Raw genomic sequence first — 25,495 nt, 5'->3', positions numbered from 1 at the left:
AGAAACTCTGAAATTTGATTAGGTCCCATTTGTTTATTTTTCTTTTTATTGTCAATACTTTGAGAGGTGGATCTGACATGATGGGGCTGTCGTTTATGTCAGAGAGTGTTTGGCCTATGTTTTCCTCTAGGAGTTTTATAGTGTCTGGTCTTATAGCTAGGTCTTTAATCCATTTGGAGTTTATTTTTGTGTATGCCGTTAGGGAGTATTCTGATTTCATTCTTTTGCATGTGGCTGTCCAGTTTTCCCAGCACCACTTATTGAACGGGCTGTCTTTTCTCCATTGTACGTTCTTGCCTCCTTTGTCATAGATTAGTTGGCTGTAGTGTGTGGGTTGAATTCTGGGCTTTCTAAACTCTGCCACTGATCTATATTTCTGTCTTTGTGCCAGTACCATATGGTTTTGATGCTTTCTTTGTAGTATACTCTGAAGTCAGGGAGCCTGATTCCTCCAGCTCCATTTTTCTTTTTCAGGATACCGTTGGCTATTCTGGGTCTTTTGTGCTTCCAAACAAACTTTAAAATATTTTGTTCGAGTCCTATGAAAATTTAGACTGGCTCTAATTTGGTTGTGAATAATGCTTCGTTGTTTCGTAGGTATCAGAAGCACATGTCTGTTGAGCATCAGACTCGCCCTGCTGATTTCCTTGCAGAGGGAAATCCTCTGGACCCACATGTATCAGAATTATGGGGGGGGATATCAAGTAATTTTTCTAACATTGCTTTTCTCACTTTCAGCTCACTCACTACAACAGCTAGCTCCTTCATCAGGTTGCTCTCCTAAGGAGTTCTCTGGCGGCTTCGCCGTTAAGGACTCAGCGTAGTCACTGCTGTGCTCAGGTTACTGCTGTGGCATGGGTTTGATCCCTGACCCAGAAGCTTCTGCATGTTGCAGGTGTGGCCCCCCCAAAAATTGTTCTCCTAAGCTTCATTCTATTTAGAAATTGCAGAGCTACTGAATCCTCCTAATACCTTTCCCCCCAATGTTTTTTCAAAAATTAAAGTATGATTCACTTCCAGTAAGATCCATGCTTTGTAATGTACAGGTCTGTGGGTTTCAGCAAGTGGATAATCTTACAGTCACTGTCAAAACCCAAATGTTTGTACACACACAGTAGCCAAAATGTGGAAGCAACCTAAGTCTGCCATCAACAGAGGAATGGATAAAGGGAATGTGGCACGTCCAGGCAGTGGAATATTATTCAGCCTTAAAAGGAAAGCAGGAGCTTCCATATGCCATGGGTATAGCCCTAAAAAAAAGAAAAAAAAAAAAGGAAAAAAGTAAAGAGGGAGTTCCTGTTGTGGTTCAGTGGTAATGAACCAGACTAGTATCTGTGAGGATGCGAGTGTGATCCCTGGCCTCACTCAGTGGGTTAAGGATTGCTGTGGGCTGTGGTGTGGGTCACAGATGAGGCTCAGATCCTGCATTGCTGTGGCTGTGGTGGAGACTGGCAGCTGTAGCTCCAATTAGACCCCTAACCTGGGAGCTTCTATATGCTGCGGGTGTGGCCCTAAAAAGCAAAAAAAAAAAAAAAAAAAAAATTCAGATGCAGACAGTTTATCTCCCCAATCTGTCCCCTGAGCCCTTTGTAGGCAGCCCCACCCCAGCCCCCGACAGCCCTGGGCTGCTTTCTGTCCCTACAGCTTTACCTGGAGCCACGCCACGGGTGACCCTTTGATTCCAGCTTCTTTCTCGCGGCGACCTGACTTAGAGGCTCTCTCACATGTTGTTACGTTTGTCAATAGATGGTTCCTCTCTTGTCTCTGAGCAGAGGTCCATGGTGTGCGTATGCTTATTTATTCATCACTTCCCCAGTGGAAGGACATTTGGGCTGGTGCCTGAAACTAAAAACCACTGCAAACCTTCACGTTCATCCATATCTTTGCCTGACAAGAACTCTCATTTTTCCTCTAGGTAAATCCCTCCGAGCGAATTGTTGGGTCCCGGGGTGTGCGTCTGTTTAACCTCGTAGGAAAACGCCAACCTATTTTGCAAAGCGGCTCCACCCCGTTGCACCCCCATGAGCCGTGCATGAGAGTTCTAAGTTCTCGACATCGTTATTGCCCATGTGTTGTTTTTCCGTCATTCTCATGGGGTTTAAGATCAGATTCAGAGAGAGCTGCAAAAAAAAGGGCAAAGAGGTCTTGTGTATTTTCCATGCAGTTTCCCCGAGTGGTAGCCTCTGACACAGCAATAGTGCACTATCTCCACCCAGAAATGAAGACTTTTTTTTAAAAAACCCAGAGCAGTCCTAGTGGAATTCTCGAAAAGGGCAGGAAGTCTGTCATTTCCCACAGCGTGGAACACTGTATAGCCTGTTTGAACACCTCTGCCCTGAAAAGCCTCACTGGTGGGTGGGACCTAGGTCGGGCAGAGACATCACTGCTGGTCTACTGGTGGTTGTTTTTTTTAATGTATTTTTTCTTTCTTTTTACCGCTGCACCTGCAGCATATGGAGGTTCCCAGGCCAGGGGTCCAGTCAGAGCTCCAGCTGCTGGCCTGCACCACAGCCTCAGCAACACAGGATCCAAGCTGCATCTGCAACCTACACCACAGCTCACGGCCATGCGGGATCCTTAACCCACAGAGCGAGGCCAGGGGTCGAACCCACATCCTCGTGGATGCTCCTCGGGTTCTTAACCCACTGAGCCACAACAGGACCTCCTCTACGGTCTCCTTTTTTATTAACGCATCGTTGGCTTCTCCTGGCTTTTTTACAGAGTACATTCATTAACAGACCTGCCCTCGGAATCCTTCCTCCGGAGAACTTCGTGGAGAAGCTGCGGGAGTCCCTGCTCTCGGTGAGTCCTTGGGGATGGCCAGCGCCGTGAGGACCCACCTCCCACTCCGCCCCGCTGGTCCCCAGCTCTGATCTCAGGAAGGCTAGACCAGCAGGGGAAGCAAGGACCGAAATCCATAATGATGAAGGCGGGGGTGTTTCTCAGTCAGGCTTGTTCTGTGTGCTGTTTCTTTCATGAAGGGTCTTTTTAACTTTCCTTTGCAGGAAAAGCTGGCCTCCCTTGTGTGTGGAAGAAAGGGAACTGGGGGAAATGAATATTGGTCCCACGACAGGAGCTTTGCCTCCGTCCTTCAACCCTCCCCGACTTGGGGTTTCATTTGCTACAATGACTCCCCCTCATAAAATGCAGGTGTCTCTGGACAGGGCTTGTGCCAAGAGGGGCACGTCTTGGCTTTACTTCACCCATTTTCTTCTCTGGCCTTCGGCCTCAGGGGCCGCCTGGGCATCTCATCCTTCCTCCCCTCTGCTTCTGGGGACTGCATCCCTGGTTCCCTCCCAGCCTCCCGCAGCTTCCAGGGCCCAGCGCGTGGCCCCTGCAGAGGCCCAGCTCCAGCTGGGGGAGTGGGGAGCCCACAGCTGTTTCCCTCCCTGCAGGTGGCTCCCAAAGGGATGTCCCAGCTCATCACAATGGCCTGCGGCTCCTGTTCCAATGAAAATGCGTTCAAGACCATCTTTATGTGGTACCGGGTGAGGTTTGTGGTGTGGATGCACACACCGGGTGAGGTTTGTGGTGTGTGCGCACACACACACACACACACACACACACACACACACACACACACAGAGGCTCCCCAGCTCCTAGCCATTCACTTGACCTTTGATGGCCAGAGTATTGGACATCAGTGTCCGTGGTCGAAATCCCAGGAGGGGGAGTTCCCGTCGTGGCGCAGTGGCTAATGAATCTGACTAGGAACCATGAGGTTGCAGTTCGATCCCTGGCCTTGCTCAGTGAATTAAGGATCCAGCATTGCCGTGAGCTGTGGTGTAGGTCACAGACGTGGCTTGGATCCTGCGTTGCTGTGGCTCTGGCGTAGGTCGGTGGCTACGGCTCTGATTCGACCCCTAGCCTGGCAACCTCCATATGCCATGGGAGCGGCCCTAGAAAAGGCAAAAAGACGAAAAAAAAAAAAAAAAAAGAAAGAAATCCCGGGAGGGCCACTGCTTGGTCAGAGCTTTCCAAACATCCCATGGGGTGTGGTGATTATACCAAATAATTACACTCTTTTCCCTGGAATAATAACATGCACCACCTCACAGGTCGTCATTCTTGCCCAAAGAATACCACCCCGCCTTATGCATCCGTGTATTTACTCCTCTGGAGGCACAACGAACAGTCCCTTGCTTCGGTATATACGTGATATCGAACATATGCGATCAGCTCTTGAGAAAGCCCCCTGGTTGTCAGGACCACATGTTGACTGGGGTGGAAAGTGGGAGCCTTCCTAGCCCAGGGCGTCTCTAACAGTTTGTTCTGTTCCTTTTGTCAGAGCAAGGAAAGGGGCCAGTCGGCTTTCTCCAAAGAGGAGCTGGAGACGTGCATGATCAACCAGGTGAGCTGGCAGCCCTTCTGCCTGGTGTGCGGGCCCAGTCCTCCTCCAGCTGGTCAGCTCGGGCTGCATAGCAAGCACCCCCGATGGGGTGGCCTAAGCCACACACGTGTAGTGTGTATTTTCTCACAGTTCTGGAGGCTGGAAGTCCAAGGTCCAGGTGCCAGCCAGCCCAGTTTCCCCAGCCGGGCTCCCGTCCTGGCTTGGGGATGGCCACCTTCTCACTGTGTCCTCAGGGAGAGGGAGCAGGCTGTCTGGTGTCCATTCTTATAAGGGCACTAATCCCATCTTAGGGCCCCGACCTCATGACCTCGTGACCCCCACTGAGCCACAGCTGGAACTCCTCATGAAATCTCTTGATGGAGAAAAAAAAATCCGTGGGCTGGATATAGAGGTCAGGGGTCCAGTTAGTACTTCTGCCAGAGAGGGGATCCCTGGCTCTTCTGAGACGCTTGTGCTCCTCTAGGTTCAGGGGGCAGGGGGGGCAGCCACATAGGTCCCCAGCTCACCACCCTGACTGATGGCATTTCTTGGTTCTAGGCCCCCGGGTGCCCCGACTACAGCATCCTCTCCTTCATGGGTGCCTTCCACGGGAGGACCATGGGTAAGGAGGGCCCCGCGGTCCCGAGATGGCAGGTAGAGTAATAATAACAGCAACAGCAATAGTGGCAGCTGCCTCTGGTCCCGCGCTGGAGGCTGCTGCCTCTTGTTTCATTGATTCCACACCACTCCCCACAGACAGGGGGCGGGGATGGCTGTTCCCACTTTGCAGATGTGGAAATCAAGGCTCGGCAAAGGAAGGAACATCCCCAGGCCATTCAGTGGCAGAGCTAGGATTTGAACCCTTGTCTCTCTGCCTTCGAAGTCTGTGCTTAGTCTGTGACAAATCAGAAAGCTCGCGTGCTCACGCGCACACACGGACACACTTCAGCTTCAGGATGTTGTAAGAACTGGGGTTTGGCAGGCACTGGGCCTCCCCAGGCTGCCCCATCTTCTCAGAAACGGTCCTTCCTCCTCCTCTGAGCTGACCCCTGCTCTTCTCTTGTGCTGGGCTCAGGTTGCTTAGCGACCACGCACTCCAAAGCCATTCACAAGATCGACATCCCTTCCTTCGACTGGCCCATCGCACCATTCCCGCGGCTGAAGTATCCTCTGGAGGAGTTTGTGAAAGAGAACCAACAAGAAGAGGCCCGCTGTCTGGAAGAGGTAACAGCCGGACCTTCCACGCCCTCCCCTCTCCTGCACTCCTTACCCATCACCCCAGAGAAGCCGAGCACACAGAGTCTACCCACGGGTGCATGTGGCACTCCCTCCGTGGGACAGAGGGGCCCTGTGCTCCCATGTTCCCTGTGAAGGAAGGCAGCGGGACATTGAATTTGCTGCCCAGCCTTCATCACCCCACTTCCAGTACCATCCTCTCTGTCAGTTAAGTTTCTCTGGGGACAGGCGTCCCTGCTGCTAGAGTAAAGGAAAGTGGATTCATAGAAAGAGTAAGAGCAGCTCACAGGAACAGTGGTTCCCTGGGCCTCTCAGGTCCCTCTGCTTTGGTCCTCCCCTGAGTCCTGGGGCTCTGGGGGAGCTTTGGGGGTCAAAGTGGGGGAGGGGGGAGGGACTAAGGCCGGGCAATCCCCATCACCTCACCTCCGCTTCAGCCAGAACAACCCCCTTTGATTTGTTCCATGTGTCAGGACTCCATGTAAGATACTGGAAAGATTCTGTTGCTGGGGGGCAGTGGGGGGTGGGGTGGGGAATGGCTGCCCCTCTTCAGATGTGGATTTGATCTCCAGGAAGCCTGGTTTGAGACTGCCTTCCCTTAGGCGCATCATTCTTTTTAATTAATCATTAACACCTTCTAGGTGTGAAGCAGGGTGCTAGGTGCTGGGTGTTTAGTGGTAAATAAAAGAGTCTAAATGAAACATAGGGCAAGCTGCATTTCATTACAGCTTTTCCAGTAACCATAGTTTTTGTTTTTGTGTTTTTAGGGGGGCACCTGTGGAGCATGGAAGTTCCCAGGCTAGGGGTCGAACTGGCCTCCACCACAGCCACAGCACCACCAGATCCAAGCTGCGTCTGCCACCCACACCGCAACTCACAGAAACACTGCATCCTTAACTCACTGAGCGGGGCCAAGGATGGAACCCACATCCTCATGGAGACTAGTCAGGTTCATTACTGCTGAGCCACAGAGGGAACTCCTCTAGTAACCACAGTTTGAGAAAGTGAAAAGAATTGAGTGAAAGTAATTATCATTCCATTTTATTGAACCCAGTGTATCCAAAATATTATTGTGTCAACATGTCATTAATATTTAAAGACTATTGATGCAATTTTTTTTCATGTTAAACCTTTTTGAACCCCTGTGTGTATTATACTCAATGCCCTGCTCAGTGGGACCAGCTCCGTTCCCAGTGCTCAGGAACCAGGTGTGTCTCTCCTAGAGAGCAGGCTAGTCAGAACCACAGTGCTGGACAGATAAACAAGAAAACAGGCATGCACTGACAAATTGCAAATGACCCTCTGAAAGCAAAGAAAAGCATCTTAGAACTTCCTTAGGGCAATTGGTGAGGCCGAGGTCAAAATCACATCCAAATAGAAGGTTCTTCCTTAATTCTGCATAACACATTGCACTTGTTACTGTATCTAGGTGTGTGGTTTGGGTTTTTTAAATTGTACATAATTATTAAATTATTAATAACGTATCACAATTACTATTCCTGATCAACAAGATGATGCCCATTTTAGAACAAAAGTTCAAGAAATATAACCACTTGGGGAAAATCTGATGCTTTTCTCATTGCTCCATCACTGCTAACTTAAAGCTCTTTTTCTGGAGTTCCCATGGTGGTTCACTGGGTTAAGGACCTGATGTTGTCTCTTTGAGGGTGTGGGTTCAATCCCTGGCCTCTCACAGGGGTTAAGGATCCTGTGTCACCACAAGCTGCAGTGTAGGTTGCATATGCAGCTGGGATCCAGTGTTGCTGTGGCTGTGGTATAGACTGCAGCTGCATCTCTCATTCAAACCCCGGAGCCGGAGAACTTCCATGTGCTGCAGGTTTGGCCATATAAAGAGAAAAAAAAGAATTTTTTCTTTCTTTTTTCTTTTCTTTTTCTTTTCTTTTTTTTTTTTTTTTTTTTGTCTTTTTGCCATTTCTTGGGCCGCTCCTGCGGCATATGGAGGTTCCCAGGTAAGGGTTCGAATCGGAGCTATAGCCACTGGCCTACGCCAGAGCCACAGCAATGCGGGATCCCAACTGTGTCTGCCACCTACACCACAGCTCATGGCAACGCCAGATCCTTAACCCACTGAGCAAGGCCAGGGATCGAACCCACAACTCCATGGTTCCTAGTTGGAGTCATTAACCACTGCGCCATGATGGGACCTCCAGAATTTTTTTTTTTCTTGTAATGCCCTATCATGAAGAAGAACCTGAAAAAGAATATATATATTATACATATATATTCTTACATATCTATAAATACATATAAGTATTAGAATAGGCACACACATATATACACGTGTGTGTGACTGAGTCACTGTGCTCTACATCTGAAACTAACACAACATTGTAAATTAATTCCTTGAATTTTTAAAATTTTTTTAAGTTAAAACTTTTAAAATTAATTTTATTAATATATAATTTACATACCATAAAATGTACTCTTTTAAGTATCTACTTCAACACTTTTTTTTATGGCCACACCCACAGCATATGGAAGTTCCCAGGCCAAGGACTGAATTCAAGCTGTAGCTGCAGCAACGCCAGATCCTTTAACCCACCACACCAGGCTGGGGATTGAACCCTTGTCTCCACAGCGACCCAAGCCACTGCAGTCAGATTCTTAACCCACTACTCCGTGGCAGAAACTCCTAGTTCAGCACATTTTGAGAAATAAATAACTCATGTAACTATCCTTCCAATCAAGGGTGAATTATTACCCCGGAAAATTTCCCCAGGTCAGTCTAAGAAGTCAGTTCATCACCCCCAATCTTCCCCAACTCCATGCAACCACCGCTTGGATTTCTGAGCACCATCTGAGTTTCACAACAGTTTTTTAGACATCTCAATTCTGCCCAGAAAGGTCTCTTCTACCAATAACAATAACAACCGTAATGATGCAGGGTGAGGGCGGTAACAGCTGCCGCCTTCTGTATGTCGGACACTGCTGTGTGATCTCAGTCCTCCCCACGACCCCGTTAGGTAGATTCTATCCGGATGCCCACAGTACAGATCAGCAAGGTGAGGCTTCGGGAGGTTAAATATCTGCCCCACGTTCTTAGGTTCTATCCCCATGATCCTCCAGCCCCAGGCAGGACACACTCCCATCCTCATGTGCAGGCGGATCTGAGGGGAAGCACAACGCAAACACATCTTCCGCAGCACTTCCGGGGTCCGCAGATCCCCACTTGCCCATCCGCGGGGGTGGGGGGGCGGAGGGGCTGCTCCAGAGAGCCCCCGCGAGGCCTCGTCCCGTCCCCTTGGGAATCCAGGTGGAGGACCTGATTGTGAAATACCGGAAGAAGAAGAAGACGGTGGCCGGCATCATCGTGGAGCCCATCCAGTCTGAGGGCGGGGACAACCATGCGTCCGACGACTTCTTCCGGAAGCTGCGGGACATCTCCAGGAAGGTCAGCACACGGGCCCGGGGCTGGACGGGCAGTTGGCTTTCCAGAGCCTGGGGTCCTTACAAACTTCCAGATGTTCAGAAGCTGCCTGCTGGCCTCATGGGGAGAGACGTTAGGAGTGAAGGCAGGACAGGGAATTCTTCCCTAAAATCTTATTCCCAAACCAGCCTCCCATCTGCGGTCTTAGTCCAGGACATTCCCAACCTAGAGACTGCCGGGGAGAGACCTCCACGTCCTCCGTTTTCTTTCTAGGGACCCCACCTCATCTTTCAGCCCATTGGGGTCCACTCTCAGCAGATGTCAAATGAACAACTTTGTGTTAATGTCACATTTATAGGAGTTCCTGTCCTGGCACAGTGGAAACAAATCTGACTAGGAGCCATGAGGTTGCGGGTTCAATCCCTGGCCTCGCTCAGTGGGTTGAGGATCCGGCGTTGCTGTGAGCTGTGGTGTAGGTCGCAGACGCAGCTTGGATCTGGTGTTGCCGTGGCTGCGGTTTAGGCCAGCAGCTGTAGCTCTGATTCGACCCCTAGCCTGGGAACCTCCACATGCCACGGGAGTTGCCCTAAAAAAAAAAAAAAAAAAGCATGTTTATTTAAATGTGTTGCATGTATAGCTGGCCTGTGCAACCAGTCAATTCCCAGATAAAGGCGGCATAACATGATTTAAACACAAAAACTCAGTAAATAAGAGTCTGGTCGATGAACAGAGCTGGCAGACGGCACCAGAAGTTTGGGACACAGGGCTGCCTTACAGCTGGGACGCACTGCCTCCTGAGCACGGCAACTTGCTCAGGGACCAAAGCCGATGCACTGTGACCAGGCTTCCGGTCAGCGAGCACTTGTGTTCTGGTTTCATTCCAGCGCTGCTGGAACCGCCCTTCTGAAGCCTTTGGCTTGGCCCAGCCCAAGAGCATGGGCTCCATTTGCAGTTGAGACGGCATCGGCTCTCTGGCTGGACTCGGGGTCCGAGGGCGAAAGCCATGCTGGGTGTTTACACCTCCGTCCTCTCTCTCCCGCCCCGGCCAGCACGGCTGTGCCTTCTTGGTGGATGAGGTCCAGACAGGAGGAGGCTCCACCGGCAAGTTCTGGGCCCACGAGCACTGGGGCTTGGACGACCCGGCCGATGTGATGACCTTCAGCAAGAAGATGATGACGGGGGGCTTCTTCCACAAGGAGGAGTTCAGACCCAACGCTGTGAGTGGGGACCCCGCCCACCCTTCCCTCTTTCCAGGGCAGGATCACAGGGGGTTCCTGAGGCTCCGTCCTCATCGGTCTAACTTAAAGCCCGTGGTTACCATGGCCCCAGCTCTCTCTGAAAGGCTGACTGCACTGCCGTCTGTCATCAGGCTGCTAACCTGTCTCTGTGCTCCTGCAGTGATACTGTTAGTAGTTCCTGCCGCTGTTGGAGCATTTGCTCTGCGCCTGGCCCAGTTCTCAGGACTCCTCGTGCGTTTAAACCTTACAACAATCTAACCAAGTGTTGTTTCTCTTTCCCACTTTGCTAATGAGGAATCAGGCATAGAGAGGTTAATTAAGTTGTCTAAGATCACACTTAAGTTGTTAAGTGACAAAGTTAGGATTCAAACCCAGAGCCCATGGTCGCTTGCTCCCTCTCTCTCTCTCTCTCTCTTTTATGTTTTTGGTCATGCCCACAGCATGTGGAAGTTCCTGGGCCAGGGATCGAACCCACGCCACAGCACTGGCCCAAGCCGCCTCTGTTGACAATACTAGATCCTTAACCCGCTGCACCACAAGAGAACTCCAGAGCCCGTGCCCTTAACCACAGTGCTATACTGCCACATGTACATACAGATTCTCTCTCTGTCTCTCTCTTACATATATACACACGGGCCTGGGATTCTTCCTTCCATCATTCCTATAGGTAGTTTTCACTCTCAAGGTCACCTCATGATCCAAAGTAGCTTCTGGAGCTCCAGCCATCACATCTCAATGCAAGGCAGTAGGAAGAAAAAAGAAGGGGAGGACAAAGTGGCCCTCTTCTTATCTTTAAGCAGCCTTCCCAGAAATCCCAGAATACTTCTATTTCTGCCACTTTTGACTCAGATACGGCTCCTCCTAATTTTAAGAAAGGCTAGGAAGTATGTTTTAGTTGGCTGCATTGACACCCTGAATAATTCGTGGAAGAGTAAATCACATGCCCTTTGAGGGTCAAGCTGCCCTTAGTCCACTCCCGACTCCACTGCCTAAAGCTGTGTTTTCTCGGACAAATCACTTAACCTCTTACAACCTCAGCTCCCTCCTTAATAAAATGAGGATTGTGGGAGTTGCCCTTGTGGTTCAGTGGGTCATGAACCCAACTAGTATCCTTGAGGATGCGGGTTTGATCCCTGGCCCTGCTAAGTGGGCCAAGGATCCGGCGTTGCTGTGAGCTGTGGTGTAGGTCGCAGACTCGGCTTGGATCCCGCGTTGCTGTGGCTGTGGTGTAGGCTGGCAGCTGCAGCTCCGATTGGATCCCTAGCCTGGGAACTTCCATATGCCGCAGGTATGGCCCTAAAAAAAAAAAAAAAAGGATTGTAGTAGTTAGGGGCCAACTATCTCACGTCCCCCAGGGCCTGGCCAAGTTGGTATCCCTAAGAGTAGTACCTGCCTGGAGGGTGGTAGTTACGGAGAGGACTCGGTGAGACCATGTGTGTCATCCTCCCAGCCCTTAGTAGATGCTCACGGGTTAGTCTCCCTCCTCTCAAAGGGGGAGAGGTGTGTCCGAGGCGTGCCTGGAACCCGTCTCCCACCCCGTGCCTCCTTCCAGCCCTACCGGATCTTCAACACGTGGCTGGGGGACCCTTCCAAGAACCTGCTGCTGGCCGAGGTCATCAACATCATCAAGCGGGAGGACCTGCTGAGCAACGCAGCCCACGCCGGGAAGGTCCTGCTCACGGGGCTGCTGGACCTCCAGGTACCCCGCCCGGCCCCGCCCCAGCCCTCCCAGGAACCCCTGTCCCTGGCTGCCCTCAGCCCGCACCTGCTGCTCCAGTGACTCGCAGGGGTTGCTACAAGGGTTGCTTTCCCACAGCTCCGTCCCGGCCCCGTTCCTGGTTCCTGAACTCCTGGTCTTCTTCTTCTTCTGCTTCTTCTTCTGCTTCTGCTTCTGCTTTTTCGGCTGCTGCTGTTTCTGCTTCTGCTGCGTCTGCTGCTGCTTCTTCTGCTTCTGCTTCTGCTGCTGCTTCTTCTGCTTCTGCTTCTTCTTCCGCTTCTGCTTCTGCTTCTGCTTCTGCTTCTTCTGCTTCTGCTGCTTCTTCTGCTTCTGCTTCTTCTGCTTCTGCTGCTTCTTCTGCTGCTGCTGCTTCTTTTCTGCTTCTTCTGCTTCTGCTTCTGCTTCTTCCTCCCCCATGCATGGCATATGGAAGTTCCAAGGCTAGGGGTCCAATTGGCGCATCCCCTGCCAGCCTACACCACAGCCACAGTAACATCAGATCTGAGCCACATCTTCAACCTGCACCACAGCTCACAGCAATGCCAGATCCTTAATCCACTGATTGAGGCCAGGGCTTGAACCCACATTCTCATAGGTACTAGTTGGATTTGTAACCCGCTGAGCCACAGTGGGAACTCCCTGGTTTTCTTCTGATACCAGGTTCAGGCCTCCCTCTTTTGAGAAACCCCCCTCCTTCTCACTCCCGCCCCTGTGTCCCCCATTCCCTCCTCTGGACTCTATTTACACCCTGATCATGCTCTCCAGGGGCTTGTATTGCAAGCTACACATATAACTTCAAAGGTCCTAGTAACCACACTAAAAGGGAAAAAGAGGAGGTGAAATTCATTTGAATAACAAATTTTGCTTAACAATCACAGCATATCCAAAATACTATTATTTCAACATGCCACCAATATAGAAAATAATATATTTCACCTTCTTTTTTAATTTTTTTCAGTTACTTTTTAAAAAAATTTCCTATTAGAATATAGTTGATTTCTAGTGTTGTGCCAATTCTGCTGTACAGCAAAGTGACCCTGTCTTACATATATATACATTCTCTTTCTTTCTTTCTTTTTTTTTTTTTTTTCTTTAGGGCCACACCTGCGCCACATGGAGGTTCCCAGGCTGGGGGTCAAATTGGAGCTACAGCTGCCAGCCTATACCACAGCCACAGCAACACGGGATCCAAGCCGTGTCTGCAACCTACACAACAGTTCACAGCAGCGTGGGATCCTTAACCCACTGAGAGAGGCCAGGGATAGAACCCGCAACCTCATGGTTCCTAGTCGGATTTGTATCCGCTGCGTCACGCTGGGGACTCCCATTCCCTTTCTTATATTAGTTTCCATCATGGTCTATCCCAAGAAACTGGATATAGAAGTTCTCATCCTGGCTCAGCGTTAACGAATCTGACTAGCATACATGAGGGTGTGGGTTCCATCCGTGGCCTCACTCAGTGGGTTAAGGATCCAGCATTGCCGTGAGCTGTGGTGTAGGTTGCAGACGTGCCTCAGATCGGATCTGGCGTTGCCGTGGCTGTGGTGTAGGCTGACAGCTATAGCTCCAATTTGACCCCTAGCCTGGGAACCTTCATATGCCATGGGTGCAGTCCTAAAAAGGCAAAAAAAATTTTTTTTAATTAATTAATTTAAAAAAATAAAAAGAAACTGGATATATTTCCCTGTGCTGTACAGCAGGACCTCATTGCTTATCCCTTCTAAATGGAAGAGTTTGCATCTACCAACCCCAAACTCCCTGTCCATCCCACTCCCTTCCCTCTCCCCCCGCGGCAACCACAAGTCTCTTCTCCACGTCTGTGAGTCTGTCTCTGTTTTGTAGACAGGTTAAATTGTGCTGTATTTTAGATTCTATGTACAAATGATTTCATATAGTATTTGTCTTTCTTTTTCTTTCCTACTTCACTTAGTAGGATTATTTCTAGTTGCATCCATGTTGCGCAAATGGCATTATTTCATACTTTCTTATGGCTGAGTAGTATTCCATGTACCATGTTTTTTGGGGGCCGCATGTGCAGCTGTACCACTTTTTTTTTTTTTGTCTTTTTGCCTTTTTTTTTCTAGGGACACTCCTGCGGCATATGGAGGTTCCCAGGCTAGGGGTCCAGTTGGAGCTGTAGCTGCTGGCCTATGCCAGAGCCACAGCAACACGGGATCCGAGCCTCGTCTGCGACCTACACCACAGCTCACAGCAGCACGGGATCCTTAACCCACTGAGCAAGGCCAGGGATCGAACCTGCGACTTCATGGTTCCTAATCAGATTCGTTAACCACTGTGCCACAACGGGAACTCCTGTACCACATCTTCTTAATCCATTCATCTATCGGTGAACATTTGGCTTGTTTCCATGTCTTGGCTATTGTAAATAGTGCTGCAGTGAACATAGGGGTGCATGTGTCTTTTTGAATTACAGTTTTGTCTGGATAGATGCTCAGGAGTGGGATTGCTGGGTCATAGGGTAGCTCTATGTTTAGCTTTCTGAGGAACCTCCATACTGTTTTCCACAGTGGTTGTACCAATTTACGTTCCCACCAACAGTGTAGCAGGCTTCCCTTTTCACCACACCCTGTCCAGCATTTATTTGTAGACTTACTCATGATGGCCACTCTGACCAGTGTAAGGTGGTATCTCATTATAATTTTGATTTGCATTTCTCTCATAATTAATGAGGTTGAGCATTTTTTCATGTGCCTACTGGCCATCCCTATGTCTTCTTTAGAGAAATGTCTCTCTAGGTCTTTTGCTCATTTTTCGATTAGGTTGTTGGTTTTTTTGTGGTTGACTTGTATGAGTTGTTTATATATTTTGGAGATTAAATCCTTGTCAGTTGCATCATTTGCAACTATTTTCTCCCATTCCATAGGTTTTCTTTTCATTTTGTGTATGGTTTCCTTTGTGGTACAAAAGCTTGTAAGTTTGATTAGATCCCCCGCCTTTTTTTTTTTTTTTTTTTGGTTTTGTTAGATCCCATTTTTGCTTTTTATTTCTATTGCCTTGTGAGACTGACCTACGAAAGCACTGGTACAATTTATGTCAGAGAATGTTTTGCCTGTCTTCTCTTCTAGGAGTTCTGTGGCACCATGTCTTATGTTTAAGTCTTTATACCATTTGAAGTTTATTTTTGTGCATGGTGCAAGGGTGTATTCTAGTTTCACTGATTTACATACAGCTGTCTGGTTTTCCCAGCACCACTTGCTGAAGAGAGTGTCTTTTTCCCACATTCACATCCTTTTTCTCATGATGATCTTTGAACCCTGGTGTATATTTCACTCCAACAGCACATCTCAGTTTGGACTCACATCTGCAGCCACAGGTGGCCGCCTCCCTGGACAGAAGAGCTCTTTATTATAATGATTTGTCTTTTTTCTGCCTACTCCCTGCCCAGAACACTCTCCTGGATTTGGGGTTTGGAGGTGCTGTTGGGAGGAACCCCAGTGTTTCCAGGATGGGCCAGTCCACCCTAGGAGTTAGGAGGGGATGACCCTCCCCAGGAGACTGGGCACAAAGAGCCCTTCCTCCAGGAGCACAAAGCACCCAGTCACCGGGGAGCTGAGCAGAACCCCCGAGGGGTGATGACGGTGACGGTGGGGATGGTGATGCTGACGAAGGGAGAAGGGACAGGAGTCATCAGAGCTTCCCTTTATTGACAAGCTGCCCTGCCACGTCCTGTACCGGCGGGTCTCACACACCCTAAACGCTGAAGTCCAGCGGTAATGCTGTGGGCGTCGACACCACACGCATCCCCATTTTACAGATGAGGAAACTGAGGTGTGGAGGGTTAGTGACTTGTCCAGAGTGACACAGCTTCCCCTGGGGTTTGACCCTGACTCTAGTACCCTTCACAATCCAAGTTCTTTGCCAGTCGTTACCTCTCTAACATGATCAAGGGTCTGAGAATCATTTCATTACGTATCATTTTTATTAGCATGATTATTATTTCCATTATGTGAGAACATGCTCTGGGCCAGACATTGTGTTAAGTACCTTATCTCACTTAATCCTCATTTAATCTGGGGGGGAGGAGCAGGACCCCCAGATGTAGCAAACTGCAGCTACAATACCGGACTCCTGGTGAAATTTAAAAACCAGCAATGAATTTTTTTTTTTTTAGCATAAGTATATCCTATGCAACGTTTGGAATGTACTTATACTAAAAAAATTTTTAAGTTGCTTATCTGAAATGTCATTTTTTTTTTTTCTGGCAACCCTAATTCAGAGCAACTTGAAATTAGGAAAATATAATTACCCTCATTTTCTGGATGAGAACAGGGAGCTTTTAAACCCAGATCTGCCTGATTGCAAAGACTCTGAAGGGGTTAAGAGAGGCTGTGAAGTTGGTGAGCCTCCAGCGCTGCCAGTGCCGCGCAGCTCTTGGTGGAGTTTTTCTTTTTTGGGGCTGGATTTGCATTTAGACTGAGGCAGGGGCAGGTGCTAGGAAAGGCCAAGGGCTGTAGGGTCAAAGGTGAAAGGGTTGGGGTCGAAGGTGAAAGGGTCAGGTCCCTCCCTCCAGCTGCAGTGCTGCCTTGCCAGCTCAGGAAGAGAAATGTCAGGCACGCACTTAGGTCCTTGGGGGTTGGGGGGTGAGGGGAAAGACAGCTGGACGCCGCTTTCGGTTGTCAGTGCCAGGGTGCAGGACGTGCCAGGGCCAGGTCGGCGGGGACCTTGTTGAGGCTGCCACCAGGGCAGGCTGCTCCCTACCCTGACCTGAGTGGCCGTGAGGTCCATGTGGACTGGTGGCTGCCTTCCTCATGGGTGGGCATCATGCCAGGCTCTGGACACAAAGCCACAGGCAGAGCTCACAGGCTGGCACAGGGCACGGATGGGACACACGGAAGATGCTGGGACAAAAGAGAAGCAGTAGCATCCAGATGGTCTGAGATGCCCCCCGTGTCACAGTCAGATAATGAGATAGCCTGGTGGCTTAGAAGCAAAAAGCAGAAACGGGCGCTCAGACTCTGCGAGCAATGTCACCCCAGAAAAGCAAGGCCCAGTGCCGTGGGAGCACCAGAGATGCTCTCTTTGTGTGTCTCTTAAATGATGTCGCCCAGCCTTGGTTACGAGGGCAGGTCCTGGAGGCCTGCAGGTGGCTGACCGAGGCACCTGGCTCTGAGACTTGGTGTGGAGGGCAGTGTTTCCCAGGGTGGCTTCTGTGTGAGGGGCGTGTCACAGAAAAGGGTTTTATGAGAAAGAGCTCCCAGAACTGAGACGAGCACCTGGCTTTTGGGAGCCCTGGCCTGGCTCATTTGAAGGGACAGAACGGCTTAGGGGTCCCCATCAGGGCCTTAAAAAGCTATAGGCAAGAAGGAGCTAAGGAGTTGCCATTGTGGCTCAGTGGGTTAAGAATCCCCCTAGTATCCCTGAGGATGTAGGTTCGATCCCCGGCCTCACTCAGTGGGTTAAGGATCCGGTGTTGCCGTGAGCTGTGGTGCAGGTCACAGACATGGCTCAAATCTGGCGTGGCTGTGGCTGTGGCTGTGGCTGTGGTGGAGGCCGGCAGTGGATGCTCCAGTTGGACCCCTACCTGGGAACTTCCATATGCCAGGGGTGTGGCCCTAAAAAGACAGAAAAAAAAAAAAAGATAACAGGAACAGCCTAAAACAATGAGCTACACAAAGGGGAAAAACAGAAGGATCGTGACGCACAGGCCTGGAGGCAGCGTCGGAAGCTCCATTGAGAAGGGGATGGGGTCCCACGTCCAGCATTAATGAGGTCCACAGCCACCAAGACGTCAGAGTGGACGAGACCCAGTTCCCAGCCTCCCCAGAGACCACACTCTGGTGGCGGGAGGGCTCCTGCCCAGCGGCAGGTGCAGGGAGGGGTGGGGTGAGTCCTGGCTGACCCCTGAGTCTCGGCTTCCTCCCCCGTGGGAACGAGGCCATGCGAGGATGTGCCCAGCACGGCGCCTGGCCTGTAGCCGGGGACTTTTCATCACCAGAGTCTGACTCCATATCCAGCCTCTCCCGAGGGGCTGTAATGAGGTGACACTTGCCCCTGCCTCTGCCCCCAGGACCCTGGCCTTATCCAGGGCTGGCCAAGCCCTCGTTTGCTGTCCATCCTGCGGTCAGTGTGTGGGGCTGGTGGGGGACCCAAGATCCTCTGAGCCGGAGGGCTTCATTAGCTTCCTCGGGCTGCTGTAACAAACTGCCATAGCCGGGTGGCTTCAAACCACAGGACTATAGGAGCGGCCACACAACAGGATCGGCCGTGTCCCTGCTACACCAGGACACAGGTTTGATCCCAGGCCTGGCACAGTGGGTTAAGGTTCCAGGGTTGCCGCAGCTGTGGCTTAGGTCCCAACTGTAGCCCAGATCTAATACCTGGCCCAGGAACTCCACATGCCCCGGGGGCAGTCAAAAAAGAAAAACAAAAATAAAACAGAAATATGTTCTCCGCCCATCCTGGAGGTCAGAAGTCTAAAATCGAGGTATGAGCAGTGCTGATTCTTTGTTTGTTTGTTTTTGTTTTGTTTTTTTTAAGGCTGCACCTGCAGCATATGGAAGTTCCCAGGCTGGGGGTCAAATCAGAACTGTAGCTGCCAACCAACGCCACAGCCATGCGGGATCCGAGCCATGTCTGTGACCTACATCACAGCCCTCGGCAGTGCCGGATCCTTAACTCACTAAGTGAGGCCAGGGATTGAACCCATATCCTCACAGATATTAATCAGATTCCTAACCCGCTGTGCCACAATGGAAACTCCAGCACTGCTTGTTTCTGGAGGCTCTTTCCAGGGAAAGCCCATCCCACACCCTTCCCAGCTTTGGCTGTAGCTGCGTCACTGCAGCCTCTGGTGCCCTTGTCACATGGCCTCCCCCTTGTGTTTGTGTCTCTGTGCCCACATTTCCTTCTTACACAGACCCCAGTGCTCAGATTGAGGGCTCACTGAATCCACTGAGACCTCATCCTAACCTAACTTAGCTCATCCACAAACACTATTTGCAAACAAGGTCACATCCCCAGGTTCCAGGTGGACATAAACTTGGGGAGGGAGTCACTACTCCATGCAACCCCCATCCTCAAACCCTTGCGTGAGGACAAGCTGTTTTCTCTAGAAGGATCTCCACTTTGTACAAGAAGAGCTATGAAACAGCAGTGACTGGCACCCGTAAATCACCTGCTCTGTGCCAGGCCCCGGGCATAAGACTTGACCTAAGAACCCAATCTCACTGAGCTCTCACCATGGCCCCTTGGAGTCAGTGGCACTGACACCCTTCAGTTTACAGAAGATGAGACGGGGGCCTGGGCCGCGTAAGTGACTCGCCCAAGGATGCTCCTGTGAAGGAGGCAGAGCTGGGGTTTAGCCCCAGGACTGATGTCCCAGGAGCCAGCTGTGACCCCATAGTGGCCCTGCCAGTCCCTCCGGGCCCTCAGGGGGGTTTGAGGCACCACAGCTGCTACCCAGGTGACAGGCTTTGATGTCGGCCCCGTCTCTCCCACTCCAGGCCCGGTACCCCCAGTTCATCAGCAGAGTGAGAGGACGAGGCACTTTTTGTTCCTTCGACACCCCAGACGAATCCATACGGAATAAACTCATTTCCATCGCCAGAAACAAAGGTAAGGCAGCCAGGGGTGCCCACATTTCTGGGGGGAAGGGGGGGCAGGTGGTTCAGGGGACTAAAAATAATCTGAATCTCCTTTCTCAAGAGAAATTCTGAGTTCCCTGGTGGCTCAGCGAATTGGGCATCCAACTTGTCACTGCTGTGGCTCAGGTTGCAGCCGTGGCATGGGTTCAATCCCTGCCTGGGGAACTTCTGCATGCCACCAGCATGGCCAGGGGAAAAAAAAGAAGTAGAAGAGAAAGTCACCAGGGAACGTTCCTTATCCGTTTATTCATTCGACAATATTCGACAGCAAGGCCAGCACTGGAGAGAAGTTCCCGGGAGTCAGGGGCCCTTCCTTCAAGGAGCTTACAGTCTAACTGGAAGGGGTGACATGGAAGACAATCGTTCATTGGAGTTCCCGTCGTGGCTCAGTGGTTAACGAATCCGACTAGGAACCATGGGGTTGCAGGTTCGATCCCTGGCCTTGCTCAGTGGGTTAAGGATCTGGCGTTGCCATGAGCTGTGGTGTAGGTCACAAACTCAGCTCAGATCCCGCATGGCTGTGGCTGTGGTGTAGGCTGGCAGCTACAGCTCCAGTTCGACCCCTAGCCTGGGAACCTCCATATGCCATGGGAGTGGCCCTAGAAAAGGCAAAAAAAAAAAAAAGACCAAACAAACAAACAAAAAAGGAGTTCCCGTCGTGGCGCAGTGGTTGACGAATCCGACTAGGAACCATGAGGTTGCGGGTTCGGTCCCTGCCCTTGCTCAGTGGGTTAACGATCTGGCGTTGCCGTGAGCTGTGGTGTAGGTTGCAGACGCGGCTCGGATCCCGCGTTGCTGGGGCTCTGGCGTAGGCCGGTGGCTGCAGCTCCGATTGGACCCCTAGCCTGGGAACCTCCATATGCCGTGGGAGCGGCCCAAGAAATAGCAACAACAACAACAACAACAAAAAGACAAAAAGACAAAAAAAAAAAAAAAAAAAAAAAAAAAAAAAAAAACGAAGACAATAGTTCATTAAGGTCTATTGCAGTTATACGTCCTAGGACAGAGGAAAAGGACCTAGAGAGTTAATAGCTGGGGCAGGTATCCAGGAAATCAGGGGAGGCTTCCTTGAGGAGGTGGCCTTTCACCTTATGTCCTGTTGGATGAGTCGGGGTTGGCCAGATGAAGAGGGTGAGAAGGAGTATTCTGGGCAGAGGCAGGGCGGTGTGCCTTTAGCTGGGCAGGGTGCGGCTTACAGTGGGAGAAATGGAAGGGGTAGGGTCTGAGGAGGGCCAGACAGGCAGAGGGAGCAAGGCAGGGGGAGGGCTGCCAGGCCCACCTCACGTGGGCCTAAGAGCTATGGGAGCCGTGGAAGAGCGTTAAGTGGGGAATCAGAGCGAGAGCCTGCTGCGGGGCGAGCATGGCATCATTCAGGGGTTGCACCTTACAGAATCCCTGCAGCCCTGAAAGGCAGGGGGAGTGCCAACACTGAGCCTCAGAGACGCGCACAACCCAGACAAGGACCCCCATCTAGTCAAAGGTGAAGTCACCCTTTAAAATGAGCAGGTTCCTGGAGCTGCCGCTGTGGCACAACAGGATCGGCGGTGTCTCTGTAGCACCAGGACACAAGTTCAATTCCTGGGCCTTACAGTGAGTTACGAATCCAGGGCTGCCACAGCTGCGGCTTAGGTTGCAGCTATGGCTCAGATCTGATCATTGGCCCAGGAACTCCATATGCCTCAGGGTGGCCAAAAACAAAAAGTAAAATAAGCTTTGCGCGGTGGCAGCATCGTAGCCAATGAGGTTATCCAAAGCGTGATTATTGCTAATTGAAAAAATAAAATAAGCACATTCTATCCCACATACGTGCTTCTGACCTGCCCACACTTTTGTAATGTATTTTTTTTTTCTTTTTTTTTTTTTTTTTTTTTTTGTCTTTTTGCCTTTTCTAGGGCTGCTCCCTCGGCACATGGAGGTTCCCAGGCTAGGGGTCGAATTGGAGCTGTAGCCGCCGGCCTACACCACAGCCACAGCAATGCGGGGTCCTTAACCCACTGAGCAAGGCCAGGGATCGAACCCGCCACCTCAGGGTTCCTCGTCGGATTGATTAACCCCTGTGCCACGACAGGAACTCCTGTAATGTATTTCTTTGCTTATTTTCTTTCCCCACCGCACCATGAGTTTCTGGAAGGCCAGGACTTTCTCTCAGGGTTTCTCCATCACCAGACCTAGTTCAAGGGCAGCAGAGCTGGGAGGGAGGGAGGCGGCGGGAGGAAGGGGCAGGACGAGAGCGGAAGGACAGCCCCTCCCGGTCCTCACGGCTCTGCCTCTGAGCCCAGGTGCCTAACCTCCCCACCGCCCCTCCTTCCAGGTGTGATGCTGGGGGGCTGTGGCGACAAATCCATCCGCTTCCGTCCCACTCTGGTCTTCAGGGATCACCACGCACACCTGTTCCTCAATATTTTCAGCGACATCTTAGCCGACTTCAAGTAAAAAGCCATTTCCTCCACGCCCCGAGGAAGCCCCGATCTCAACAATCGTCCAAGTGATTAGTTTGCCTAATTCATGTTTTCACTCAAAATATCAGAGGTGATGCACAAACGGGAGGGTTCTTTGTGGGAAGAGGGGGTTTTTGGTGGCTGGTGGGGCAGGGAGGGGGAGCCGGTTTGGGTCTCCCTCCCTGCAGAGCTGATGGCGCGCCTTGGTTTAAGCCCAGAAATTCTGCTTGAGCCCTAGACATAGTGTTAGGATGGGCCCTGCGGGTCCTGGCCCTATATCCGCCGCCCTGGACCCCAACAATATCTTTGCAAGCCAGTCAAGGGAATGGCACCTGCTCCTGGGACTGGTGGCTGGGACTCCTGGGTTCCGTCCCTCTCAAGTGACACATCCTATGAGGGGAGGTGGCTCCCCTCGCCCTGTGCAAACAAGCATGCTTCACCCTCTCCCCCGGGCCCTGCAGCTCACGTCCCACGGTCCAGTGAAGGCAGGACAGAGCCTCTGAAGGCAGGCCAGTAGGGACATTAGGATGGAGCTCAGAGGTGTGGGAAGGGGTTCTCTGGCCTCCAGAGGGTTCCCCCCTAAACTGTGAATTCTCTCCTTGATGGGGCCTCTCCTGGGAGGAACTCTGGGTGGCATCACCCATGGGTCTTGCCCCCACCCTCTGGTCCCCAAATTCCCTCCCTCCTGTTAAATGTCAGCCCAGACCTCTATGGAAGGAAAGCTGTGACCCGATCACCCGCAGGGGTGCACACACACGAGCCATGGGGTCAGAAGCATAGGGAGCGTGAGCCCTGGGCCTGGGGCTTACGCTCCTGTCCCCACAGCATCCAGGGTCTGACTTTGGACCTCTGGCCAGGCAGACCCTTTCTAGCTTCTGCTCATCCCCCTCTGCCCCACTTCTGAGCAGCCCCGGGCACGGCTGTGCTGTTCCATCAGAGGAAATCGGTGACTAGACTACGTTTCTTCCCAAGGGAAGCATCATAAATTAAAGGCACCAGCAGGGAAACAGCCTGTTGGCGCGAAGTGGTTTCCTTGTCCTTGTACCTCCTCGGAGTCAGAGATCTTCCTGAGTGAATGGGTGTGAGATTACTGGGCAGGGGATGCTCAGAGGCATCACTGGACCATGGCTGAGGCTAAGGGGGTCTCTGCTACAGGCGAGACAATTTTGGAGCTGATTTGACTTCAGATGCTCCTGAAAAGAGCATTCGGTGGTCCCACGGGAGTGAGGGATTGGTTAGCGGGGAGATGAAGGAAGCCTGGCCTGTACCCTCTGTCCAAACGGAAGCCACTTCACCTCCTGGTGCCTTGGTTGACTGTTGGGGGAGACTGGGCAGATCAAGGTTCTCGATTCAGCACTTTTTTCTTCTAATAACTAATCATCCAAAGATCTCAAAGTGGTTTGGTTTTTTCCACTTCTACTCTTCAGCAGATTTGGTCATCAACCTGTGTTTGCCAAGAATGAAATGCACTAACATGTTTAGTAGACATGGACGGATCCATGAACTAAGGAGCTCTGCTGTGTCCCAAAGCATTTGTGCTGCCCACGAAAGAGAGCCTCCCTCTCCCTGCACTCATTTGCTTATTCATTTGTATATTCATTTATTTATCTCATCATTCATTCATGACACTTGCATTAAATACCTGCTCTGTCCCAAGCCCAGTGCTGAGCATTAGAAATCTGAAGTGAAATAAAACCTCGTCCCTGCTCTCTCAAGGGATTCACATCCCACTGGGGACAAAAGACTTTTAAACCAACAACTAAAGCAGCATGGCAGGTGCCATGACAGTAGTATATGTAGGAACATCAGGAAATCAGAGGGAGTGCCCCAGTCCACCTAAGGGTCCAAGGAGGTTCCAGGAGAAAGTGACATTTGAGCGGGGCTTTGCAGGATGAATAAGAGTTCACCAAGCAGACAAGGCAAGGAAGAGTGTTGCAGAAAGGGAACAGTATATGCAAAGACATTTCGATTCACGATCTCAGATCTTTCACTGGGGACCTAGATTCCACAGGCAATATCCCAAGATTCAAGGCCTTATTAAACAAACAAGCAAAATGCAAACCAAACCATAAGTCATGTATTCGCATATGTATGCTTTCTCCTGAGAACTTGACCATTGGATGCAAATATACAATGAGGTTCCTGGAGTCCAAGATGTTTTTAAGCCAGGGCACAACCAGAAACTTGGCTGTCTTTGGTGGATAGAGTGGCTCCAATATTTTGTTCTCTCCCCACAGGGCACTGACAGAAAAATGAAGTCTTTTTTATCTGGAAAGTCATTTCCAGACTTACTCACTCTGTACCAAGGGAAGTTATTTCTCGTAAAACTTTTTAAGCCATTTATCAGCAGGTCCTTGTTGACTCAGGGCATAATGAGTTCCTGAAACATCCTCGTCTTTTGGAGGTCGGAGTGTAGCTGGAAGAATTTCAAGGGAAAAAATTCTCGGCGTTGGTCAGGAAATGTGTGAGAGGTTGTTGAAAACACCAGGAGCCCAGGGGAACAGGCTGCTGGCTCGGGCGGAGCCCATGCAGAGGCGCTTCTGCGGCCGAGGGTCTGGAAATGAATCCATCATACATGAGTGCCATAGAGTTTAGTCAGTGTCTCATCACTTTTACAGAAAACAAAGTCCAGTAATAGCAAATCTTAGCACATCCTCACGTTTATTATAAATAGGTGTTTTTTTTAATAATTTTTACCGACACTCAGAAACCATGCAGAACTGTGTGCATTAATACATCTATGTATCTATACCTATCTCTATCTATGTATCAGCTCATGGTAGAAAACCATAGCTAGGAAGCCTCGCCGACTTACGCATACCAAGTGATCTTGTTTACAGTATTCTGTTGACAGTGCCAATACATGATGAAGAAATTAACATGTCACATTAACACAGTGTAACTGATGACCGTATGTACAATTCCATGAACTCAATCTATTGTCTCCTGTGTTCTTAAATTAAAAACAAAGTATTTATAATGGAAACAGCAGAGGAAATGTGGCCTTTCTGGTTGGACGTGGTTTGAGTACGGACTTATTCGACAGGTTCCTGTGAAGCACCTGTTACAGAGGTCTTAGGGATGTCTCAAGGGAATTCTCTACCGGCCCTGTCTGCCCTGGACTCGGGAAGCACGGTGAGGCCATTTATCTCATCAGAGTGCATCCTTATCCTCAGCTCACCTTCTTGTGGGGCAAAGGTCACAGCAGCCCGGCATAAGGACCAGGATACAGGATGCTGTACAGGAGCAAAGGATACACCCCAAGTCAGGGTGGAAGTTAGGCTTCTGAGTTTCATCTTTAGGGCCGGGCAGGAACTCTGCTCCAGTGACTCAGATGAGAGAGGGAAGGTTTTCCAGACCAGGAGAATAGCTAGCTGAAAGCACGAGGGCAAGCGAGGCAGGCATTTCCATGGTGTTCAGCATCACTCCATCACAGAGACAGGGAGACCAGAAGAGCCTGGGGACCAGGCTAAAGAAAGGCAGGGCTCGGATCCAGAGGGCCTTTTGTGCCAGACTGGGTCTTCCATGCACTGATGGAGTCACCAAA

General features: G+C 50.6%; 1 protein-coding gene across 1 annotated transcript in view; it reads left to right on the top strand.

Moving 5' to 3' along the window:
• Positions 1-22,000, top strand: part of ABAT (4-aminobutyrate aminotransferase) — a gene marked incomplete at its 5' end in the record, with an annotated part of 47,737 nt that extends 25,737 nt beyond the window's left edge. Inside the window, 10 exon segments of the mRNA NM_214263.1 lie at positions 2,722-2,802; positions 3,396-3,488; positions 4,289-4,351; positions 4,889-4,952; positions 5,406-5,554; positions 8,838-8,975; positions 10,001-10,168; positions 11,742-11,888; positions 19,370-19,481; positions 21,822-22,000. Coding sequence (NP_999428.1) covers positions 2,722-2,802; positions 3,396-3,488; positions 4,289-4,351; positions 4,889-4,952; positions 5,406-5,554; positions 8,838-8,975; positions 10,001-10,168; positions 11,742-11,888; positions 19,370-19,481; positions 21,822-21,943 — 1,137 coding nt within the window. The 3' untranslated portion in view covers positions 21,944-22,000.

This window comes from Sus scrofa, chromosome 3 (genome assembly GCF_000003025.6).
Source record: "Sus scrofa isolate TJ Tabasco breed Duroc chromosome 3, Sscrofa11.1, whole genome shotgun sequence".
NCBI classification, from domain to species: domain Eukaryota; kingdom Metazoa; phylum Chordata; class Mammalia; order Artiodactyla; family Suidae; genus Sus; species Sus scrofa.
This window is presented reverse-complemented; position numbering and strand designations above follow the sequence as displayed.